This window comes from Alosa pseudoharengus, unplaced genomic scaffold (genome assembly GCF_046254945.1).
Source record: "Alosa pseudoharengus isolate Yale_2024_CS ecotype anadromous, Long Island Sound unplaced genomic scaffold, YU_APseudo_1.1 YU_APseudo_1.1_scf_7, whole genome shotgun sequence".
NCBI classification, from domain to species: domain Eukaryota; kingdom Metazoa; phylum Chordata; class Actinopteri; order Clupeiformes; family Clupeidae; genus Alosa; species Alosa pseudoharengus.
In genome coordinates this window covers 9,176,257-9,202,520 of record NW_027468859.1, presented here as the reverse complement: position 1 = coordinate 9,202,520, position 26,264 = coordinate 9,176,257, and the positions used below count along the sequence as shown (strand labels likewise).

General features: G+C 42.6%; 1 protein-coding gene across 1 annotated transcript in view; it reads right to left on the bottom strand.

Annotated features, from left to right (window-relative positions):
• Positions 1 to 26,264, bottom strand: part of snx17 (sorting nexin 17) — a 49,976-nt gene that overhangs the window by 16,662 nt on the left and 7,050 nt on the right. Inside the window, exons 2-10 of the mRNA XM_076273354.1 lie at positions 26,165 to 26,239; positions 24,073 to 24,190; positions 21,686 to 21,750; positions 17,058 to 17,168; positions 14,694 to 14,784; positions 10,437 to 10,524; positions 5,275 to 5,344; positions 4,139 to 4,231; positions 2,084 to 2,287 (exon numbers count right to left, since the gene is read on the bottom strand). Coding sequence (XP_076129469.1) covers positions 2,084 to 2,287; positions 4,139 to 4,231; positions 5,275 to 5,344; positions 10,437 to 10,524; positions 14,694 to 14,784; positions 17,058 to 17,168; positions 21,686 to 21,750; positions 24,073 to 24,190; positions 26,165 to 26,239 — 915 coding nt within the window. The remainder of the gene's footprint in view (positions 1 to 2,083; positions 2,288 to 4,138; positions 4,232 to 5,274; positions 5,345 to 10,436; positions 10,525 to 14,693; positions 14,785 to 17,057; positions 17,169 to 21,685; positions 21,751 to 24,072; positions 24,191 to 26,164; positions 26,240 to 26,264) is intronic.

Sequence of the window (26,264 nt, the reverse complement as noted above, 5' to 3'; positions counted from 1 at the left end):
GACCAAAGTACTTGAGACTTTACCAGACAAATCACAGAGCCGGCCAATTGCAATCCGGGGTGAAAGTCGCAAAGTCTAACCCTAGCTTGAAAGGATGCGTTTGGCTCCATTGTTTATGACTTTGAATACCACACTAAATGTCACTTCATTCCTACAGAACGTGGCGAATCCTCGAGACATAAACAGCCCCCACAGTGAGGACAGATGCCACCTCAAACGCAACAGCATCTTAGAGGTCATCACTCTCAAAGCAATCAATGTGGCTTCCTGTCGGGCAGAGCGTCAAGAGAAACTCAATACACACTGCAGCACTAATAGAGAACATAGTCGGGCTCATTCAAAAAAGCTTTCTGTATCAAGAGATGTGCTGTCAAACAGCTTCTCCTAAAGCTTAAATAGAACTTGTTGCATTTGCTAATTATAAACACAGACAACTAAAAATGTTCTCATGGGCACAGATCTACGTGTGGTCCGGATGAGTCATACAGCTCGTGTAAAATCAGACTGTTTACAGGGTATCTGCACATTTTCCAATTGCAAATTTAAAGACTTTTAAGACCTTTTCAAGACATCTAAATGGAAAAATTAAGACTATACCACGGCAAAAAGATACATACGACAACTTAAAACGGTTTTATGCAATAGTTTTTTTTTTCCTACTAATTTTAACCCCCACCCCATTTTGGATGTCTACAGAAGTTACCACATATATTTTGGCGAAAGAAAAATAATTGTGTGTGAATTACCTTCACAGCTATAAATGCCCAATTTTAGGGTCTGGGCTGCTTGCTTTTGAAGCTGGCTGTACATATCTGGTTGTGCTTACTGGCTGAGGCTGACTGTTCTTCACCTGTGTCTTTAACCACACCCATGAAAACATCTTCACTCTGCAACCACTACACTTCCTCCCGTTGCCTTATAGTCACTTATACAATTGCGTTTTAAATACACGACAAACCGGATGGAGACATTTCACTCGCTCTTGCACTCGCTGGCGGTCCCATACGCAAATGTAATACCTCCCTTTCAAAAATGCAAGACATCCCAGACAATTTAAGACTTTTTTAGGCCTTAAAAACCGAAAGTTGTATTTAAGACTTTTTAAGGATCCGCGGGAACCCTGTGTTTAGCTCTGCAAATAATCACTCTCCTTTTAACTACTAGGCCGTAGGCTACCCACTTCATGAAACCTATTTGGAGGATATTTTCTAGGGGGAAAAAGTTATTTCATGAGGTGAATTGACTGCATGTTTATATGATGCTACCAACTCTTTTTGGGGGTGGGTTTGGTCAAATAAGAGTAGACTGGGCTGAAGTAATCATTCACTGTTCACTTCCTTTCCTGGGTCTATGACAGCAACATGTCCATTGACCTGGTCACACACAATCCCTTATTTCTGTTCCATGTACTCTCCAAATGAAGCCAACCCAAGGGCTATTCATTAGCAACTACGCTAACGCATGTCCTTGGCCTCAGCAGACCTGGACTAATAGCAATCACACCACGGCTCATTCTGAGGGAAGTGTGAAACCCTTAATTAAGTATATCAATTAGGAGTGCAGGAACGTGTTTCAGGAGACTGGGGGTTTTCCGATCGATGGCCTCAGAACAGTCCGAGAACTGGCATTAGCATTTAGCTGAGTTAGCGGTTTGTAGAATTAGAAACAGCAGAGTGGATGCTGTTGTTCCAAACAATGGCAGATCATTGCCAAACACAAAGGCAGCTACTGACACGCCAGTGCTTCCATGATGCATTTTGTTTGACATTCATCGTTTCCATAACCGTTAACCACTTCTAGAGGAAGTTTTTGCACTAATTAGTAGCTGAAGCAAAGTAGCTTTAGTTCCTGGCAATGTTTGGAGCTGTGCATATCGCCGCCTACGTCTTTTACCACTCTAATGTTGTGATCAGCACTATAGACTGTGTGGCTAGACTGGCTGGCAAGAGGTGCTGATGAATGGGGACGACACACACTAAGAGGGAGGAGCAGGAGAAAGAGAACTTTCCCTTTTTGTAACATGGTACAAAGCTGCAAACAAACGAGTGACTGAAACAGTGAGCAGACTGAAAGAGACACTTACCGATGACGTGACCCTCCAGCACCTCATGCGCGTGACCTTGAAGCTGCCCTCTTTCATCTGCTCGCTGGGCAGCTTCACGTGGAAGTTGAGCTCGTTGTTGCCCGCGCTCACGATCACGTGGCAGCCCTTCTCCGGGAAGTCCGTCACGCACGGGTCAAACTTGATGTAGCCATAGTATTTCAGCGTCTGAGCCAGTCGGATGAGCTGAGGAGGAGACACAGATCCATGGCCACAACTTAATACATGTCCACCAGGCAAGATCCTCCTAACACTACAAAACAGTAGTAGGCAGCTGTGGCCTACAGGTTGGAAGTGGGGTACACCAGTTAGCCTTTAGCTAGCCTATAGCTAAAAGGAAGCAAAAGGCTAACCTACTTTCAGTGAATTATTTTAAGGTAGGCTCATGGTGTCAGATTGGGTTATTGCATGCACAAAGAAGAGAAGGATATGCATCCACTTATCTAAACAATTTTCAGTCTGTCTGTATTCTGCCTTAACCCTTAGAACCCTAAGCTGTTTTTAGGGCATTTTCACTACCTTTATTCATAAGGATTTATTCTGGTCATTGTAAGTGCCACACACATATATTATATATTGTTTTTTTCAGGAGAGTCTAGGCTATTCAGATCTGCCATCATTTCATGTATTAATACTAGCATTGATTTTATTTTGATTTTTAAAGAATTAAAATATAAAAAGTGTATTATAAAAATTCTTATATTTCGACATGTATCTCACCACAGCAAGCTCACAGCTCTACATGCATTTCATGTGTGTGTAGGGCAGACTGTCCTGAATCGGGCAATATAATTGCCATGTTGGAGGGATACTCTGGGGCTGAGCAATTTACAGAAATATTTGCTGTGTGATTTACGGAAATAAATGCCATTTTTTATTTAGCAATGAAAAATGACCTTTCTGCGCTCCATATCTGTGACACGAACTGATCTGACCTGACTTGACCCGAGGTTGCGTGTTAGCCTGCGTGCCTGTGTGTATGCAGTCATAATAATTCTCAACTTTTTACTGCATTGCCATGAACAAAGTAAAGGCAAAAAAGGTGTTTATTTGTTGAACAAATTGGGATGCAATGTGAGCCTTGAATTGGATGCCATGCAGGAATTTGCTAGGATCTCAAAACCGGAATATGAACATGCTTTGCCATAGAGAAACACATGATAGCATTGGATTATAAACATGCTTTGCCACAAGAACAGACAAAAACGTGGGGTAAGTCCAGCTATATGAAGTTATTATTTTGCTGTCACTTCGTCTGTTTTATAACCCAGAAGGATGTACTTGGTATCAAATGATAGCTCCGAGTCTCCTCTTTCATCTGACATGCGTGGCATATCTATGCGATCACGGGTCCGCGAGTAATTCAAACGAGAGTAATGAGTGTGCAGCGTTGGTTTGTGTACATGATGTTATTATTTTGCAGTCACTTCGTCTGGTTTTATAAGCCAGAAGGGTCGATAAACATGGTACCAATGGATAGCCCTGTGCCTCCTCTTTCATCTGATATGCTTACCATATCGATGCGATCACGGGTTCGCGAGTAATTCAAACTAGAGTAATGTGTGTGCAGGTGAACGCAGAGAAGTATAGACTGTAAATATGATGCAATTTGATTTAATTTCATGATTTTTTTTAATTTTCATACTTGATCGTACAGACAAGTGTGTAGTCTCGTTGGAAAGCCCCACTTCTGCTCTATCGTGCAATAAAGGTTTCATCTCGCTGCGATGAACCGTTCAGGAGCAATGTAACAGAGAAGAAAGGGTGTGTTTTTTGACGCACTTTGCGTCAATCGGGTTCTAAGGGTTAAAGGAACACGCCACGTTTATAACATAATATGACGCAAAAGTCAACAGCTATTCATGAGTTTAACGGCCACATCTTTACCACTTGTTCTTTTCATTTCTTTGAAACCTTAATGCTTCATTTTGAGTAGAAACTAAAAGCATAACCCTTGATGTGCAGAGTGAATGTGCTTGCAAGCGTAAGCTCCAGGGCGTGTGCATTTTCCCAGTGGTGGCAGGGAGACAGAAATACCTCTTTCTTCGAGCCTTTCTCCTGCAGTGATTTGAGCTGTCTGTGCTGGTCTTTGTTGACTAGGATCCAGCCTCGTTCGATGTCCGACACCGTCTGAGGAGAAAAGGAGACATACTTAATCTCCCAGCCGACAAAATGGAAATCCACCTCCATCTGGGGGGAAATCAGACTGTGCTCTGTGGAGTCTACACATGAGTCATTGGCAGAATGATCCACAGTATTTCAAGCACCTTTACAAAAATGGACACTAATGATACAGAGTGATTTCAGTGTATGGATGCATAGCGTTTTCTTTTTTTATCCTGACAACTGCAGCGGAGTAAAACCCTACACGCTAGGCTAGTTAACACAAACTAAACCCAGGTTTGGCAGGATCTGTCTCAGCTTTCAGTCCACGTGTTTTTCCAACTCAAAAGTCTGGCTTCCAGAGATGGTCTCTGGAGGGTTGCTTACAACAACACAACCACAGCCAACAACCGTTTCTCTTTTTTCCAGTCATAAAGGCGGGAAAAGTAAACAAAAATAATAAGCACACTTGCAACCAAACCAAATGACCAAAAGTCCAACACTTTCAGTTCCCTTTTTGTGCATTAGCTGCAGATGTGACTTCCTTGCACACACACGGGAGTGGAAAGGAAGAGACTACAGATGGTGCAGCTGACCGCTCCAAAACACCCTGCTTGTTCTCATTACAGTTAAAATTCAAACCACCTAAAAGCAACATCTACAATTACAGTCCAGCACAGCACTCCCATATTTGCAGCTTTTGAACTACAACAAAAAAGGTTGGGACTGCTTTGTTTTCTATCGGAAGTCTGAACTGCTTGCGAGTGATGCAGCTGCACAATGTGGTGCAACGTTTTGGACAGAACTGTTGTCAGACCTATTCCAGGAACTACTCTGAGGAGCAGTATGAGTTAATAGTGTGCCTTGAATCCTTTATAAATGAGTGCAATGTTTCGGAACTGAACCATGGTCAATTGGATCTGCTATAACATTCACACTGAAAAGGGTTTTTAAGTAGAAGAATGGAATGCATTTTTGTCGAATATTGTGTACTACCTGATCTATAAAACCCCTGATGGTGGTTTTGCTCTTCTAAAAATGTGACATCATGCTACAGCCAGCTGGTTTACCTGAGAGTATAACAAGTTCAGGCCCACTCTGTTGTCCATGACGTCGTTGTCATACGCCGTATCCCAGTAGCTGAGGAGAGAAGAGACATGATTAGGTAGGAGAAAGGGAAACTGCAAGTCAACGCCCATTTTTGTTCAGAACAGAATCAGCAAAGTGTGACAACAGCAGTCAAGTGTGCAAGCAAAACAAATGGACAGGAGTCCAGTCATTTATCACTGGATGCAAGTAACAAGATAGCATTCATTACATCTTCTGTCTTTTCTTTGATATAAGTCCAGACTCAGACCTTTTTTTTTTCTTTTTTTTTTTTTTTAATACCGAGGCCAAAGAAACTTGCTACTGTGTCCTCAGAGCACCAGAGCACCTTTTACTCACTGTACTTACTTACCGAAAGCGGAAAAATGCAACAGTTGGGTCACCACACACACACACACACACACAACAGGACACTATTTTGCAATAAATGACAGCATGGGTGTGACCCTTCAGTGGGCTGCCAGAGAAGCAGCTTTCAAGAGTTTCAAAATCACATGGGTGCTCATCGGTCATCAGTGTCCAAACCCAAAAGCAAACCTCTCTGCCTCCAGCCGCGCACAAAATCCATCCCGCTGAAACCCCTTCAAGTGCTCCTGAGGGCCTGATTGCTTTGCCTGACCCGCTCAATTGGAACCAGACCTTTTTCACTCATCACTGTTGTTTTTGTGCGCAGTGACAGCCCTGGACGACAGCTAGCTGGCAGTGGATAGCTTTTAAAGACAGACACCCACTTCAAAATGCACTACACCCTCTCCGAGTGACTACACTCAGCAACACATCAACACTTCCTCTACACTTTCAACAACCGCTCCGGAAAGTAGAGCGAAATGACAGACCGTGGTTCCACCGTAACCAAGTGCAAGACGCAAGTGGTGGTTCCAGTCGACCCCCACTGACCTGCGTTAATGAAAAGTGGGTGAAGGAAATGAGATGGCGAGTTGACTTGCAAAACCCTCAAGCTCCAGAGAGCCGAGAAGGAAAAATTGGATCAAGATCCCGCGCCAGTGAGCACCGTCTGTCGACAGAGTTTAATTACAGTCATGAAATATTAAAGTCGCTCCCGACTGAGTAAAGGATGGATAGCATAATGGAACTGTTGATGGAAATGATATCTCAAACTGTAATATAAAATGCATGTTAGAACAGCTGCAATAACATTTGCGATCCCGCAACTCCTGGCTCCGGAGATCAGTGCAACCTTTTGGCATCTTGATCCTATCCTGTCGACAAACAACATCATCAGTACTTTCCATTCTGCCGTTCCAATTTGGTTCTCAGGAGACTTGTCCACTTGATCTTTCTGATGTTTTTCCATCTTGATTGATATAAAAACACAGAGAAAGATACTGACAAACAAAGGCACACACTCCATGATACCCATGCACTAATCTTTCTCTCTCTCTCAATCTCCCTCTCTCTCAATCTCCCTCTTTCTCAATCTCCCTCTCTCTCTCAATCTCCCTCTCTCTCTCAATCTCCCCCTCTTTCTCAATCTCCCCCTCTCTCTCAATCTCCCCCTCTCTCTCAAAAGTAGGTCAGCAGAACTGAGGCCATCATTGAGGGAAACATTAGATTAAGGGGGGGCGACAATGTCCTGAGCACTTAGTGTATGTGTCCCTGAAATAATGATGGAAAAGAGGTGTCTGTGTGCACAGTGTGTGTGTTTGGGGGGTGGCTGTGTGTATGTGTGTATGTGTGTGTGGTGTGTGTGTTTGGGGGATGGCTTTGTGTGTGTGCTTGAAAAAAATATATATATGTGTGTGTGTGTGTGTGTGTGTGTGTGTGTACACATATAAGTTGGGATAGCCGAGTGGTTGCCAAAAGCAGTCAGGATCATTTCACACAGCAGCCACTAGGGGTGGGCGATATACATCTTCTGCGATAATATCGTGATTGTTGTTTTAACGCTGTGCAAATTTACATTATCGAGTATTTAAATTACTTATGGGGAAAAAACACTCGAAATCACGCATTAAAACCCCATACATTAACTAAATCCAGGAGGTGTATGCAAGAGAAGCCCTGTTGCAGCGGTTGCAGCAGAGCAAGTGTCACATCGCTAGTGGGTCCACGTTGTCACATGCATGCCTAATGTTTATTTTGTGTAGCGAGATCAAGACGAGCCTACTTGGGATTGTGTGCAGCTACTTCTGTTCACGTAGCATTGATGGGACAGTCACATTTTTTCCTACATGGTATTATATGGAGAGAAAACATTTGCCTTTGAGTATTTTAATAGTGAGTTGTATTAAGAACTCTTCTCATGTAACCCTTTTGTAAATGGACTGAAGTTCGCTCTAAATATCTACGTGTATCGATTATGCTAACCGTTAGCATCTCTATGGGATTTCTCATATACATTAGCCATAAGCTAACGCATTAGTTTCTATTCTGTAACTTGGAATGCTAGCCTACATGATTTCTCTTAAACAAAACATCGAAGGAAATAACTGAGATGTACTCTGTTGGTCTGCTTAGTTTTACAGTGAATCCTAAGTAAAGGTTTTTGAAAGGAGCTTCAGACTTTCTCTTGGGAAACTGTTAGGCCTAGTCATCTCCTCTAATGTAGCTGGCTAGACCATGTCACACACGTGGGGGCAAAATTGGAAATGTGTCAGAGTGAATGCATTGTTTGGTTAAAAAGAGTGAATTGTTGATTTGGTTAAAAAGTCACAGGTTATTTGTTATTATTGTATTGATGCTATTCATAAATAACGAGCTGAAAAGAAACTCAGACTTTTAATTTTTTTTTTAAGGATATCGACTATTATCGTTATCGTGAAAATCACCAAAAATAGAGATATTGTTTTTTGTCCATATCGCCCACCCCTAGCAGCCACGCAATCAGGACCTCTGGATCACAGATTCATATACTGTGTACATAAGACTCCTTCAGCCTCCTGCCCTTCTCCCAGCTCTCCGAGGGAGTGTGGAGGGCCTTTCGCACGAGAAGGAAAGCCGACGTATTTATGCAGCTGGATGAGGCCAAGCGCAGGGGGTGCGGAGGGGTCGAGAGCTAAGCACCGGCCTCTGGGTTAAACACCCCCGTAAGCCAATCGAGTTGGGTGAGCCGCACGGTTCCCATGCACGCCTGTCACCAGCGCACTCCGCACTCCTACACTGCAAAAACTGCTTATCTAACAAAATCTAACCAAGTGTTCTTAATCTTATATCAAGATAAATAAAACTAGTTGGTATTGTTTTCAGTATAAAGAGACTTACCTAGCGCTTTCTTGTGAAATCATTTGACTTAATTTAAAGTTAAGCGTTAAGCAAATTTGTCCTAAAAACAAGCAAATTTGTCTGCCAGTGCGTTGAGCAAATTTGTCTTGATAAGACTCCTTAAAATAAGTTAAAGTCGTCTTAAATTAAGTAAAAAAACGGGAGAGCACTAGGTAAGTCTTTTCATTATTATTTCATAATTAGTAAAATGAAAAATGTAGACTGTAAAATGAAGGATAGAGAAGAAAACGTGCTGCCTGGATCATTGATTGGAACATTTACTTTTTAAAAACGGCCTGATGGTGTTCATAAAAAATAGTGTTGAAAATAAAGTCCTCTGCAATGTCTGCAGCAAGGAATTTGCATATCACCGGAGTTCATCAATTCTATAGTCGCACATCAATGCAAAGAAATAAGTTTTGACATTGAGGGGAGTGTTCATTTATTTTCATTGTGTCCCCTAGGTTATATCTGTGGCCTGAAATGCCTTGTATGTGAAAAAAAAACTTCTTCCCGAAGCACTTTTGAATTTATTTCCTCAGCATATTAGGTCATATCATAGATTATTATGGCAATTATTTGAACAGTGAAAATAATAATAAAAGAGTTTTTGAACTTTAATGCCACTAATGCTGATTATTCAATGATTCATTTGAATTTAAATATTTAAAATACTTTCACAACAAAAAATATATATGCGATTAATTTAGATTAATTAATCACAGAGTATGTAATTAATTAGATTATTTTTTTTAATCGATTGACAGCCCTACTTTTCATACTAAAAACAATACCAAATACATTTTTTAATCTTAATATAAGATCAATAACACTTGGTTAGATTTCATTTTTTGCAGTGTATGCTGTGTGTGTGTGTGTGTGTGTGTGTGTGGGGGGGGGGGGGGGGGGGCTCTTGAAGAGAGGGCAGGAAGAGTGTTGAAATGAAGGCAGATGATCTAACAAGATTCCGTCACAGGCACCCACATGCCTGCAGAGGATTCACTGTGTGTTTATGTGTGTGTGTTTATGTGTGTGTGTGTTTGAGCAGCTCTCCTATCTCCATGACATCTGGCAGAGCATCAAAAAACAGTGAACTGTTCGCTTGACATGACTCTTCAGACAGATCACAGGGGATCATGCAGAGGTCAAGAGGGTGTTCTCCTCTGCTAGGGGCTAAGTGTTTCGTGTGCTTTATAGGCCTGGTACAGGGTTGCTTCAATGAATGGCCAAGGTATGTGCAGCTAATATGTTAACATCCAAGACATGTGCGTGAAAAGAAATGAACTCCCATTCCATTCAAGCCACTCATTTGAAAACTCAAAAACTCATTATCCATTTGCTTCTAATAATCTTCAATGTGCCGACAACTCTACTTCCCCATGACTCTGGAACTCATAGAAGTGGGTGTCATCACCTTCTGGCCATTATGTGATCAAGCCAGCACATCTTTGGGGCATGAATTACAGCAAGCACTGGCAAAGTGAATATGAACGCGTTCTCCATGGCCAAAAGAACAAAGCATTCTACTGGACTGCCTGGACTGCAGCAATGGAGTAGAGTGAACAAAGGCAACATACTTCCACATACCCAACTTCCTTCTTTGCTGATGATGAATGCATCTCATGGCCAGAATTTATATTGTAATGACTAGGCACATCAAACGGAGGTGTTTTGTTGGATATTGGAGCAACAACAACAGTCAATCGCGGACACTACCACTGATCAAATTACATCCTACTCCAGGTTTTACATGGGACGTAGTGTCATTGGGATTAAGAATCCCCCTTTTGCATTTCTTTGGTATGGACTGACCTTCCCCGTCCTGTGTGAGACAAAAGGTAGGAGGAAGTGGGTTGAGTGGAGGAGTTGCTGCGTGGGTGAGTGCTATGGACGGCGCGCCTACCTTTTGCGAAGGACGATGTGGAAGTCTGGGCTGTGGAGACTGGTGACCGACACGTAAGGCAGCTCGAACTCCTGCAGCTTCCTCACAACTTTCTCACCACCGACAGAAGTCAGGGAGAGAGGGAGGGGGAGAGGGAGGGGGAGGGAGAGGGAGAGAGAGAGAGAGAAAACAAACAAGAGGAAAAATCAACACACTTTTGGAATCAGAAATAATAATGGCACACAATGATAAGACCAAGGCATGAGAATCCATATGGCTAAAACCCAGCCGTCCAAACTCATCACATCGGAGCTACAATATGTGAGCTGGGAAGAGTACACAAGAAGGGAATACGGCAACAACACAAATAGAAAATTTTAAAAAATATACTGCGAGAAAAGGAGAAGGAGGGACAGTTTGCGTTATGTGTGTGAATGACAAAAGAAAACAGACAAAACAGACAGCTTATGAATTAATTTTATCCTCTTGTATCAAACACAGGTGGGCAGAACAATCAGCAACCTTTTAAACCAGAACTAAACACATGATTGAACACCACCGTCACAGGCTGGGCTTTGACATTTTTGTGCAATCACTAAGGGCTATGGACGGCTATGGAGTGCTGTAACTGAGGTGGCTAGGAGCTGTTCCAAACCAATCACGTGGCTCGGCTATGGCTTCGGGCTATACATAGGTAACAGTGGCAGGGTGGACCACTCCCAAATCAACATGCTTTGATTTCTCCTTTTGAACATACCGGCATTGACTAGGTTTCAGGACTTCTGAATAAATGAAGAGCTCAGCATTGAAAATGTGTCTAACAGTTGAGAGTTCACAGCTATTGACCTTTAAAAAGCAAAAGGAGAAAAGAGAATACTGAACTCCTCTAAAGAAGTTTACTCTTTACAACGGTGCTTAAAAGGTCAGAGAAAGCCCTCCTACTGATGAATTAATATGGTCAGCCAAACCTTGGGAGTAACCATTCACATTAATGTCACATAGAACACTCCCTCTGTATGTCTGTTATGGTTTTTCATGGCAAAGTTAGGAGAAAGTCAGGCATCAGTTCTCTTCAATTGTTCCCAGTACCCGTCTTCTATGCTACCATTCTGGGTCAAACACAGCTGATAAAGCGGAGGAAGTGCTGCTGATAATGGATTAGAAGCGTGCGGCTCTTTCCAAGTGACCTTCTCTATGCTTGTTTGCCTTTAGTAGTGAAGACAAGCCCTACAACAAAAATGTAATGGACACATGTCCAGACTTGTCTCACTGGCAGGCTGAAGCCATCTTCCTTCTGGCAGTGTTTTGTGGGAGTAGTGCCGTGAACAAATCCAGATGTTTTATGGCAGCATTTGGCTGTGATGGCCATCCTTGACCTCGGCTCACAGATAGGGGTGTGAGGGATTGGAGGGATAACAGCTTTGCTGCAACGTGGGAAATTCCCAGCCCCACTGGAAGAAAATAACAGTGCCGAAAATACTGTATCAACAACTGGGGTGGAAAACAACATCTGTAATGTTTCCAGAGCACTTGTTCAACAACGCTTAGATACAGTACTTAAATAACCATAATGCCTCATTATACTAACTATAGCTTTATGTCATTACACAAGTATCTGTGTATTAATATGGTGTTCCTCTTTGTGAATCAGTGTATGTCGATAAGCATATTACTCTGCTTGATAATTAACTTGATAATCTTGTCACACTGACAGAGATTTTGTGTAAAACGTGGTCTGATAACGACAAAGATTGGGTATTTGTGCATGAGGCATTTCAAAAAAGACTAAGACATCTTAACGACTTAGAAAACTCTCGCTGGGACCTGCAGGGAGGGGTCCAAACCACGGATAGATTAGCGGCCGAGCAAATGCCAAGCCCAGATTTCTGGTACAGCCTGTACCCATGTTTGCAAAACAGCAGCCTTTCAAGGCCTGGAGCAAGTCTTTCTGCATCGCCCTCAGTCAACAACAGCTTGCTTCTGTGTGATGACAAACACAGTCAGTCACACTCTCGAGCGCTCTCCACGCAGTGAATAGCCACGGGTGGACAACAGCGTGCCAGAGACCGATTAAACTCTGTGGGGTCCTCAGGGCTTACATAGGACTCCTACTGGGGCTGTGTTCTGTCCAAACTCACAAGACCCTCGCCAAGTTTGGATTGAGTGATGATGAAGAAAGACAAAACGGAAAAATACAAACTGGCAGATTGAGCGACTGGAAATGTTAAAAATGGAGTTTATGTGGCGCTGAGGCTTGCTGGGGGTAGCCAGTATTATCGGAAAAAAAACAACACCTCAAAAATGTAAATGATGTCTTCAAAAAAAAGGGGGGGAAAAGATTAATCTCTTTCTCCCTCCCCTTAATCCAGAACCAAGAGCGTCCATCTTGGATTGATTTATTAACAGCCCTAAAGGAGAACTCTCTGGCAGCACAAACGACTCACATTTATTTATTTACCACTGGAGAGACAATAACAATACACACAGCAAGCAACTCCATTGATTCTTCACCGCCATAAATCATTTTGTTTTTTAATGCATTTCAAAACCTGCTGTATGCCTGGAGAAATATTTTGTTTATCGGAGCTCTTTACTAAATTTATTTGGTATTGAACTGTTTCTTGAGTATGAATGTTGAGAGAATGTGAGAGTGATTTATCAACGCATAATATAAATCATATATACATATATATGTATATATACACACATATATATATATATATATATATAAACACACACACACACATATATATATATATATATATATATATATATATATATATATATATATATATATATATATATATATATATATATATATATATATATATATATACACACATATATACACATATATATACATATATACACATATATATACATATATGTATATATATATAAATATGTATTGTGTACTTATATCAGTTCCATCTGTCCTGTCTAAAGCATTTGAGATATGAAGGGAAATTGTACAACTACTGGAGCTCAAGTATTCCTCAAAAAGTAAAAGTGGAGTTATGCGGAAAACGTCAGAATGCAGGACATTCTCATCCTCAGAGTCAGCCGCTCAGGGAACCAAGGGGCAGTGGCGGTGCAATCAGCTGCAGATAGCCTCAAAGAACATGGTGACCTGGCTGTGATGGGATGACTGTTTCTGTGATGGCGTCATTGTGATCCTGTTCCATGTGTTTGTGACGCACAACGACACACAACACATAAAATGAGTAACAAGGCAAAAGTGGTTTAAGAGAGCTTTTATGGTTTAAAGCGCCAATAAGTATTTCATTGTTTACATTTGTAATGTAAGAACTGAAAACAAGTCTCATTGTTAATTAACCCTGACTACACCTCCCAGAATGATTCACTGTTTTGTTTTTGGGGATAGAAGGAGAACAAGAGTTTTTGTAAAATATAATGCACAGCTATATAATGAGTAAATAAAGTGTACACTCTACTCCTTCTCTACTTTTTTACATACAGTTGTTGACTGCAGAATACGGGCATCTACAAACATGAGACATGTAATTGACAACATAATTAAATTAGCCTGAGAGAAACCCAATCTGTTCACAGGGCTTTTGGTGCACATGGCTCGTGTTAACACGCTTATGATTATTACTGACAGGGCGAAACAGGTCGGCAGCAAATTAAATTCCCTCCTCCAGATTCAATTAATTACTCAAATTAAGTCAACAGCAGCCTACCCTCACGACAGGCCGATGGTGACCTCTCATGTTACCCTGACCAGGACATGCTCACTCTGTTTCAGTGCTGGGACACAGACCACCTTCACAACACTTACGATGAGACACAGCATACGGAAATATATTCACAAGATGCTATATGGAATTCTTTATGTCAAGAAACATACTTTTAGATGATAATTTCCTCAACATTTCTGTAGATCCTGTGTCATCTGACTCCAGATACATACAATGTCACTGAAAATATAGCTTCACTAATAGGATCTAATATTGTTTATGTATAGCAGTAAACACATTGCACTATTTATTGTTCTTTTAAGACACACATAAAGTTCAGTTAAAGTTAAAGGTGACTGATATTTAGGAGACACTTTTTTCCAAAGCGACAAAGACTCGCAACAGCAGGAATGGAAACCGGGTCGACCATTGTCAGTCGGAGACGTTACCACTGCTCCATCACGCCAGACAACACATAGGGAGCCAACAACCATTACTGTATAGAGTACACAAAGCTCCATAGATGTTGACTGGTATAAATGTACTTGTGTAGGAAAGGTCAGGGGGCGTTACTCACAGGTGTATCCTCCCTCAGCCGACTCTTGGACCAGTGAAAGGCTGAAGTATCCCACCAGCTCGTCGGGCAGGTCCAGCTTCGTCGCCACTGCCTGCCAAGAACAAAAGCCACCGACAATCAGAACAGGCTCCGAGATTCAGGATGCTCCAAGATAATTGATTCAGGATGGTGTGGGTCACTTCTCATTTAGTAGTGAAGAGTATTGACTCTTGAAGAGTGCACCCATCGATGGACTTTTGTGCGTATTGAAGAGTGCACCCTGCAATTATAATAACTCAAATACAATGCATTGTCTTTTTCCATAATGCATGTGCATTAACCATGTTAGACAAACAAACATACAAAAAGAAAATGTACAAAAATAAGCATAACATATATAACCAGTGACAAGGGCATCTTACACAAAGTACAATGGCAGGTACAGGTACCCTAACAGAAACGTCAGGTTTCTGGCAAACAGATGCCGCAAATTTGCAGCAAGGTCATATTTTCACATGCAAATTAGGTTTCTGGCATACAGTTGCGGTTAACTTTTGGCAATGTTGCAGCAAATTTGCAGCAATGTCATATGCAAATTAGGTTTGTCACCAGAAATTCACTGAAGTTTGCCATTATCGGCTAAGTGTGGTGGCAAATCACTGGCGAACACATTTGCCACATTTGCCATTTTCTAGTGAACTCATTTGTTTCCCACAAATCACCCACAAGTTTGCTGCAAATCTGCCGCAAACATTTAATTTTTGTAAGGGTAATGTTAAGACGGAGTCAATACTTTCTGATGAAAAAAAAAAGGACTACAGCTAAAATCCATCGGGACTAGGCTGAGGACGGCCGCAGACCATTTAGAAAAGGAAAAGCTGTCCAGTGGAAATGTGGAGGGGTGTTTCAAACATGGGCTGAGAGAAAAGGTCAGACCCCCTCACTGTGAGCCAACAGGGTCCATCTGTGCAATTTCTCTCCCTTTAGGAGAGAAGGGTTGAGGAGGGGATGCAAACTTTCAGACAACTCTGACTTCTCCGAGGCACTGACCCAAATTGGGCTGTCCGACAGGACAAGGGTATTCTGATCGATGGACTTTTGTGCCTGAAGGTAATCGATCCCATCTGCCTTGGAAGCTTTTCGTAGGCCTGAGAATTATATTGCATTTTTTCCACCCTTCCTTTCTCTGGTTAATGGACAAAAGAGGTCTTATGACCAAGTCACTCGAGCGGGACCGAAAGAGCATAGGGTTTACAGTACACTTGGGCACTTAACCACTTTATAGTCCTCTGGTTGCAGTTAGGGGCAACTGGAACCAAAGTGATTACAGCGAAGGACTTTAAGGACATGTGCACTCACTGCAAAGACAATCTGAAGTGTGGTCAAGAGTGCACCTGAGTGCAGCTTAAGACACAAACACACACATGCATAGATGGATAATTGAGTAAACACACACACACACAAACACACACTTAAACCAAAAGACATTCACAGATTGCTTCTGCATGTCAGACAAAAAGTGTGATAGACTACAGCTGAGAGCACAATACACCTCAGCTTGAGCTTCAAGAAATGAGCTGACTCTCAAGGTAACCTTTGGATATGTAAGAAATGGAGAGGAGGACATGAGAAACAGAGAGAGAGAGAGAACGAGAGAGAGAGAGAGGGAGAGAGAGAGAGAGGAAGAGGGAGAGAGAGAGGGAAAAGAACACTAAAGAGAGGGAGAATGACTGAGAGAAGTAGAAATTACAAATATGTCTGCTGATAGTGCATCCCGTTTGTCAGCATAGTACACTGTCAGTTGGCTCCATAAATGTGCAATCACAGTGAGAAAATGCATGACACATTCCTCACTCACAGCACTAGATGCCAGGGCCAATGTGTTTTTTTTTTTTTTACACCACCAGGGTTATGTAGAGCTGATAGACTGAACCCAGGAGGGGCTTTTGTGTGCTTCATATACAGGACAGATGGATAAGTGCCTGTCGGAGCACTGGAATGAACTCTGGAACGGTCCAAAAAAAAGAAAGAATAAAAAAAGGAACAAGCAAACAATGGTTTCACAGCCTATTACACTTCATTTCTGGCAGCCATATGTGCAAGTTGGCATCACTCTGGGGGCTTTTTTTATTTGGCGGGGGGCGGAGGACACAGAGGGCAGACTGCAGACACAGCCTTTGGCAGCAGGACACAGGAAATGAAAGAGAATCGAAAGGTGGATATGAAAAGGTGGGAGAGAGGGAGAGGGAGTTCGAGAAAGGGAGAGAGAAAGGGAAGAAGAAAGAGGGAAAAAGAGAAAAAGAGGGGGGGGTAGTGCCTTGTGGGAATACACTGAGGGGGCACCCCCCCCCCCCCATCACAGTATCCCAAGGAGACATACAGTACCTCCAGAACGTCCTCCGTCTGGTCTGATGTGAGGATGTTGACTCGCACTTTCTGACCGTTGGACAGGTGCACCTCCAGCTGCACCTCCTCTGTGGGGATCTGCTGCGTTTCCTAAGGGAAAGGCAATAAAGACGGAGTCAGACAGACAGACAAGCAAGACAAACAGACAGACAGACAGACAGACAGACAAGCAAGACAAACAGACAGACAGACAGACAGACAGACAAGCAAGAGCTAATGTGATATGGATCTAGCTCTTACTGTAGGCAATACAACATCAAACTACCTACCTAAGTTCTGCACACACTCTGAGTAGCAGCGCCAACGCGTTGCATCAACACATCGACCATCTACCTGTTCAACACCAATCACTTCAATTTATTTAGCTTGACTAGTTTTTTCAACCTTTTTTAAAGCTGCTGCGATGATGTGGATATTCAGGTGTTGCAGTGTTGTGCCCACCAGTTGCTAGCACAGGCCATAATCTAGCACGATCAGCACCATAAATAAACCTTGGGCTTGGTCAGTGACGCTCCAATAGATTGCACCCGCAATTGACAAGAGGGATAGGTCAAAACTGCAAGCTGCAAAACTGATTTATCAGGCAGCCTATCCACATAGGGGGTTAAATAGTTCTTATAATGTAGATTTCTATAGTATGAAATGTGATTAAAAAAAGCACCATTACAATTAAAATGTGATCCAAACTTTCCTGCCCATTGCCTGCTAGCCCAGCCTACCACACTCCCCAAAATATGCATTTTGTCATTTCTGTATATTTATTACCAAAGCATTTATCAGTAGTACAGTTAAAATCGGGGAAAATATGAACAGGGAGGAGCAGTATTTATGTACATGTTTTTAAAGAAAATGGCTGCGTATTTTGTATCAAAATACTTTATAGGTGGGTATTTTTGTAGTTGAAAAATACTGCCAAATATTTTGGTTAAATCAATACTTTTCAAATCAAGTGCAAAACAATGAATGCAGCCTCTGACTGGTTCTGATCAGAATATTGAGATTCAGGAAGATGATCTAGTGCAAGATGAGTAACGTGTGCTCATACACACCAGGGGCGCTAGTTTGGTCTCAGCTTTGGTAGGGACATAAACTGGTTGCCCTGGAGATGTAGGCTACACTTTATGAGGACGCTTTGAATAAATAGGACTTCACAACAAAAATAATACGAATGAGTTTGCTAAAATATTGGTAGGGACAATTTTGTAATCCCAAAATATTGGTATGGAGTGGACATGATCCTATGGTCCATATGCAAACCTACTCCCTTGACACACAATACATTTCCTCTCTAATACCAACCCACTCACTCACTCACGTTTACTAACTCATCCACACTTATGAGTTTGCCTGTTTTTGGTAAAACTTTGGAACAACTTTGACTGTGATGTGTATGTGTCTTCCAAAGCCGACAATGCACAAGGCACCTTTCTGAGCAATGTAGCTGGCCAGTGTTCCTGAGTGTTGTTGATCTGGCATGTTCCCTTTGATATTGGGAGACTTATTTTTTCTTGAGAACTTTAATCATCAGTAGGCAAATAGCATGATCATCCAATCGGAACACATGGAACCGGAACATTGAACATTCAGGGCACACATTGTACCATGAGTTTGAAGTCATTGTTCTGCTAATTGTTAAATGTTCTGCTTGGGTTCATAAGATTTTCAGTAAGTGGCTACAGAACCCCTATTTCTACTTCTATTTTTTGCCTTTCAATCAAGTCAAGCTTACACAGCAGGGAGTTATGCCATTTACAATAGTCTGCTTTCCAGGGGGTTGCGGGCCTGTGTGTGTGCGTATTCCAAGCACACTCATGAGGCTCCTTAAGTCTTTTCCTGAGCACTTTGCAGATCCATCTTCCTCCAACACCCCTATTGGCTTGAGGGGGGGGGGGGTGTTAGGGACGTTGAGAGGGATGTGGGAGGCACGCTGTCGTGGCCATAAATCTCTGTGGCGATGATGAAATGACAAGGCAAGCCTGATCTGATAACCCAGAGTGCATTGCTCTACTGCTGCAGCAGAGAAACCAGTGAAGAGAGGGGAGCAGAGGAGAAGAGAGAGGAGGAGGGGGGGCATAGTGCAGACAGACTCAGACTGCATAATGAGACAGCTACTGCGCTCTGTGTGTGTGTGTGTGTGTGTGTGTGTGAGATGGAGTGTGAGTGTGAGTGTGAGTGTGAGTGTGAGTGTGAGTGTGAGTGTGAGTGTGAGTGTGAGTGTGAGTGTGAGTGTGAGAGAGTAAATATGTGTGTACGTGCATTGTGCTGTGTGCACCCAGGTGTGTGTGACCGCATGTTGCATACTTGTGCGTGCAGTGTGTGAAGTGTACATGGACGTACAGGCACAGCAGCACCATCAGTTAAGCTCCTAAAACCTTACCACAAACTCTGATACAGATACAGTAGCAGCAGCAGTAACAGCAGTAGCTGGATCCATTTAGGCTACAACAATTGCGTTTGAGCACCGATACACCAACACAAGCCCTGCAGTTGTACAAGAGAACACGCATCCTAACACCCACATCAGCCACCCTGAGCACAACATTACATGCGTCACCATAGAAATAACCATAAACAAACTAGCGCACAGGGTAAACATCACTGCAGCCAGAGGCACCGTATGAGAGCGTAATACCGGCTCAGCGCAAAGGACAAAGCACTCAAGTCATAGCCGAGTGCTCACAATTCATATAAGTACACTATTGCCAAATCAGAGGTCGTACAAAAGCTTCTGATAAATAAACACAAATCTAAGTCTCTGAATAGTAGCTGTTCAACAAACACTGGAAATCAATACCATTAATCACTATATTGAGCACTTTTAGAGCATGGCCAGATTGTGTACAATGTTATGAGGGTCCACCTCACTGATTGAGTGTTGTGGTGGTCTTTTAGGGTTAAGGCGAGGATCACATTAGCCAGCGGCAAGCGGCAAACGTAACGCAACGTTCAGACCAATACGTTTTATCTCGTTCCTAAGCAACACAAACGGTTTGTCAATTGAATACGCTGGCGTTGCGCTTTGAAAGTTGAACCAAGTTCAACGCTCAGCTTGTTCAACGCTAGAGTTACGCCAGAGTTGCCACCGTTCCGCTGCCGAACCTTAGAGAACAATAGGAAACCTGCCGCTTGCCGCTGGCTAATGTGACCCCCGCCTAAAGGTAAAGACACTGATTTGATTCATAACATATGTTTGTTTTATATTGATAGCTGTCACATATCAGGAATATCTCCCTAAATACTTAGAGGAAAGTACCCTAGCGATTACACCAACGTTGCTTTAAGAGAGAAATCTAACCTAGCAAAGCAATACAAGGACTAACCTATCAAAACCATTTGCAGAACAGATACTTAGTTGCATGTTGCAAGGCCTTAGGAGGAGGGCCTTTCAAAATAGCCATTACTGGAGAAGGGATGTTGTCTCTTTTTTTGGTGTGTTTCAGTGTACGACTATATACTAGCATTAATGACCTTAAGGACACTGGCCAAAAGTGATCTTTGACTTTGAACGGAGCAAGGCACTGACCATGCCTACTGTTTGGACAAGAGTGTTAAAATATTTGCAAACAAGAAGAGAGGGTCTATCTTAACTCCTGAGATTGCAACATGCATTAAGATATTGTAGTGTTTTCCTGTAGAACTATCTGTTTTAGGGGAAAAGATGCATTTATCATCTTCAAATCTATTAAATAAAAAAATCTGTACAACAGCACTAAAATGCCTAAATCTTTTTACGGCTCATTAAAACAGTTCTGGTTTGATATCTGGGAGTTAAATTCATGAGGAAATAGAAAACATATCCAGCTTGGATTGAAAATGCTTGCAGTGGCACTAGCTTGTATTATTAGCACTTAAAACCTTGCCAAGACCTTTGGAATGGCCAGATTTATCACTGTTCTACCTAAGAAAGCAGAGCTGCATTGATGGATCACATAGTCAATACACGGCAACGCCCAATTAAGACGGGTCATTGATTTGGGGATCACTTATGAATTCCCTTCAATAACTCTGCTGACTGGCAAATAACAGATTGCAAAGAAAAAGGTCACAGAGAATGAGAATGAAATTGGGATTTAATTCTTTGACATGAGAATGCAGTTCCAAAATTGACTTGTGACCTTCACTAGAAAATTGTTGTGGAGCTGTCCCAGCCAAGAATGAATACTTCATCAAGAAATATTTAAATTGGCTGTTCAACTGCCTATTCAGATGGCACACACACACACACACACACACACGTGTGCTCAATGGATAACGAAATACCGTAAACAGCAAAAAAAAGGCACAACCCAGAGCAATGGTAAACAGAGATTGCTTTGGCTTTGCAGTCAAATCAAAAGCCAAAGACAGACAGCCAGAGGAGACAGAGGGCTAAGGCAGTGTAGTAAATGCAGAGGAAGTAGATTGGGGCCCAAATAGAATGTTCAAGCATTGTTTTTGTTTACCTTGTTGAAAGGGTCCATACATCCCTAAGGAAGACTACTAAGAGATAGGAGATGCTATGGATAAAACATTTGACAAAACCCATTGGACAAAACATATGGCCCATTAAAGGCCAACGTTACATATGCAACACTCAGACAACCCCTTGCCCAGGTGTGCTCTCTTACCTGCTGGGCTTTCCTCAGGAAGCTGTTGAACATCTCGCTGGTTCCTAGCATAGGGTCTTGTCTCACTGATAGGGCGAGGAAAGGTGTTAGGCAAATGTCAAAAAATGTATACAAACACATAACAATTGTATGCAAGTCATCAGAAGTCATACTAAATGAGTTCAAGATGGCAGTGGCTTGCATTGGTTTAATGAAGTCAACCCTACACCATGATGTCATGAAGGGAGTGTATACAGTATAAGCAGCACAATGGAACCATATGATCTCATCTTTTCCAGTCCATTGTTTAGGTGAAATAAAGGTAACAATTATGAACATTATTTTTTTAAGCCAATACATTGCCATCATATGTAAAATATGAAGTGGGTTGCCATCATTTTACTTTTATAAGAAGCTAGTAGAGTGAGCTATTGAATGATTGACTGAGAGAAAACATTTTTAAAGTTCCTTTTAACAGCAAGAAACTAACTAGTCAGCAACTGTCCAGCTGTTGACCCTGTTAATTATTACCAACACAGGGACGGAAAAAAGGCAATGAGGCCAGTTTTCAACATGGACAGCCAACATTCCAACTGAGAACTGACCTGCAATGAAAATACTTTAAAAAGGTAGGGTAGTTGAAAAAATGTTAGGCAAAATATTTTTTATTATTTTTCTTGTTTATGTTTTGTGGTCTCCTTAACCCTTGAAGTGTGTCCACTGTAAATGTCGTCTGTGGAAAGTAAACAGGGAGGGGGGCGCTCGTGGAGGGTGTCCAGTGTTTATTTTCACGCTCGTTCCGGGCGTGCCCCTGCTATGCCGCGCTCACAGATGGTGACCCCAACGGCCCACGCCACCACACCGCAGATGTGCACAAAATGAACTTATTCACTCAGAGAGCAGCCTGTGTGTGTGTGTGTGTGTGTGTCCGTATGCTGACAGGAGTCTGTGTGTGTTTGTATGTGTGTGTGTGTAAGTGAGTGAGTGTGGTAAGTCTGTGTCTGTGTCTGTGTCTGTGTGTGTGTGTGTGTGTGTGTGTGTGTGTGTGTGTGTGAGTGAGTGAGTGAGTGAATGCGTGTGCGTTTGTATGGTGGTTTGTTTTCCGTAACTGTGTAAAAACTATGATGTAACTATGCGAGGCTGGGCCAGCTGAGAACAGCCTGTGTTGCTCCCAGACTATGAGCAAACACGCTCAACAAGGCTTAGCTTGTTTGGCGCAACGGGCCAAAAGTCCAGTGGATTAGAACAAATGCTTCACGGGGCTACCTACCCCATTTACTTTTCTTCTTGCTTTGTGTGTGTGTGTGTGTGTGTGTGTGTGAGTGTGAGTGCGTGCACATGTACAGTATGCAAGAGAGTGTGAGTGTGTGTGTGTGTGTGTGTGTGTGTGTGAGCGCAACACTTGTCTGCGTGTGTTAGGTCACCTCTGGCATTGTTACTGCTGAATAGCTTGGCAACAGTGTCCATTTGGTCATAATTTAACTAGAGAGCCAGAGCAGGCGGGACTGGACAAAGGAGGAGTGGAGCGGAGCGGAGCCGCAAGGCCTGGGAGGGTTCATAAAACCAGGTGTTTCAGCAAAAATTTCCCCCACCTCAGCTGCCTCCTCTAACCCCAAAAATTAACCCCATCTAAACTGCTCCCTCCAACCCTCAAAAATTACCCCCACCTAAACTGCTCCCTCCAACCACGAAAATTACACCCACCTAAACTGCTCCCTCCAACCCAAAAAATTACCCCCACGTCAGCTGCCTCCTCCAACCCCAGAGCATGAAATCAATCGCCCAGGCACCAGCACCAGGGTGTAGATTATGGAGCAAAACTTGGGCCACCTCAAACCGAATTATGTTGTATTTGCATTAGAATTGCCGAATTTGAGCAATTGTATTAAGAAACGGAATTTGAATAGTATGCTGAAATTGAATTCATCAGATTGGAACTGAATCAGTCAACTTGAAATTGAACATAACATTTTGAAATGCAACTCATTGGCTTCCTAAATGATCCTCTGAAAATTTCGTCTTTGCACGTTCACATTCAGTTCTCAATGCAGAATCATCGTTAATTTGGACATAAACTTCACGTTTGGTCTCCATGGAAACGAGAAAAGGTATGAGTTTGACTTCGGTATGGACTTTAGGCTACAGGAAGCAATGGAGGGATACAGGTAGTAGCCTGACAGCCTAGGCTACAAATATATACTGGATCTATACTGTTCCTTCACAACTATTGGGTTGAACACACAGTGGTGTCATGTAAGGACCCTGTTCTTATTGGGGGCAGCTAGGATCAAAGGAGTTCCGTAAAAATGCTGCAACAGTGGAGAAGCCCACCTTTTGAGGTTGAACTTTGACCTCCGCTCTACAGAAGTAAAGAGAGAGAAAGAGAGGAGAGGGCTCTGGGTGCTTACCGGCCTGCATGTACTTCTCCAGCTGTTCCCTCCTCTGTTCCACCTCCGCGGGCGTCAGGGTGAAGATCTTCTTGGGAGGGAAGGCCGGGACCACGTTGTTCCCATACTCCTTCTTAATCTGGTGGGAAGAAAAAAAATAGAAAAAACATTATTCCAGACCTTATCTAAATCTTTTCATTTCTAAAAAAATATGTTTTCACAGAAAACAAGGACATTTCTAAATGTCCCCAGAGTTTTGAAAAGCTGTTTATCTCCTTAATTAATGTTAAAATGAGTGCTCCAGTGGGCCTCCTTGAGGTACAAGTAAAAGGATAATTATTCATTCACAATAAGGGAATTCATGATTAGTTTAGAGATACTGGAAACTAGCTTCCTTCCAGCAGCAATAACGGAAATTATTATCCCATTACATTTAGATTACTATAAGCCAACACAGACTCAACTGCAGTTCAAAACATAGCTGCCCCAGATTCCCCCAGTTTGCATTCCCCAATTCATTGAGAAGCAGGTCTGAATGAACTAGTGAATGATAGTCCATGTACATAGTCAGGCCAAGATGACACAGAGTAACCCAAAAGACCATACAGTTTCATATACAGTAGCCTTGCTGATGCGCTCACAAAATCTATGTCCCTTACATGTTTCTGTGCACTGTAGTTTATTTCACCAACACAAACTACAAACTAAACACACACCAATAGAAACTGAGGCTGACAGAAACTAAACAGAAGAAAAATGGGATGATGTTGGCCTAACAGAACAGGCACATGAGGGGGAATATGAATCCAGCCTGCCAACCTGGCAACCATAACTCAACCCTCACCAGAGGCCCATTTATGCAGCCACATGGGAGGGGGACTGGGAAATTTGTGCTGCTTGCAACATTTGTTGAACGTGACAAGGACCCATATTTATGCGAGCCTTATTAGCATTTCCAATTTGCCTATGGAAAGTGGTTTACAGGAAGATTGAGGAGGATCTCAGGGCTTTAGGCTCCTTCCTTCTACTACTGAAACCCGTGTGTGTGTGTGTGTGTGTGTGTGTGTGTGTGTGTGTGTGTGTGTGTGTGTTTGATCCAACTGGGGTCGAAGGGGCTCTTGTTACCTAGCAACAGTGACTTGCGGTGTGGGATGAACAGCCTTGAAGACAGAATCTCTGAAGCTCAGGCTACTTCTTATCATTTATTCAGCGTACAACCATGCCGCCAGGGAGATTCAGCCTGTCCTCAGGGCAGGTGTATTCCTATTCTTCCTACTCAAAGAGGTGACTGGCTGAGCAGCAACTGATATGTCTTCAAAAGTTTTTAATCAACGTATCCAATGAATGAAAAACTGCAACTACAAGTTCACTAATGACAATCAAGACTACTGACGTCATTACTTTGTGGAAACAGGTGTCCCCGGAAAAATCTTATCTACCAACCACGTACCAAAGATATCTAGGCTATCTGAATGCAAAGAGCCAGACAGATAAAAAACAAAGACAGAGACAGACAATAAAACCCGAAACCTGTATTTGCGTCTGGATTTTGCGTCTGGATTCATCCCAGACATTTCTCTACCTCGCACATACTGATTTTAGGTTGGAATGCACAACCATCACCTGCAATTAGAAAACACATTCCTCATCTGAGCCAGTGAAATCCCTCTATCTACCACCACTGCATTCCACCCACCGCCAGGGGAAACCCCTGCACCCCTCAACGCACATCTGACCATCTCCACCTGCCTAGACGCTGATGTCTACTAGAGTCACGATACACGTTCCCAGTTAGACAGTTCAAGCCTACATTGCCTTGCTACCACCGTTGCTGCTTATGAAAGGTGGGGAGACTGGACTAGGCAAGTAAAGTGTTCAGTTTGCGGAGCATATGCTGCAACAATTAGCTTCCACTATAATCAATGGCACTGGCTACAACAGACGATATGATAGCGACGAGCACAGTCTATTTTTATTTTTTTTTCACGTTCCGCAAACGGAATGCTGGAGTTGTGCTCCTGGTGTAGACCGGTTCTTACAAGCAGAAGGTATTCACATGTTGAAACCAAAAACCTCCAATAGCCAAACTGAAGTGTCTTTTGTGCTTACTTACTTGCTCATGAAGGCCCAGGAGCTGGCTGTAGCGAACTCTACAGTGAAGGACACCATTGACATGGATGTTGTAGGCCTGTAAGGAAAGAAATGAAGAAAGG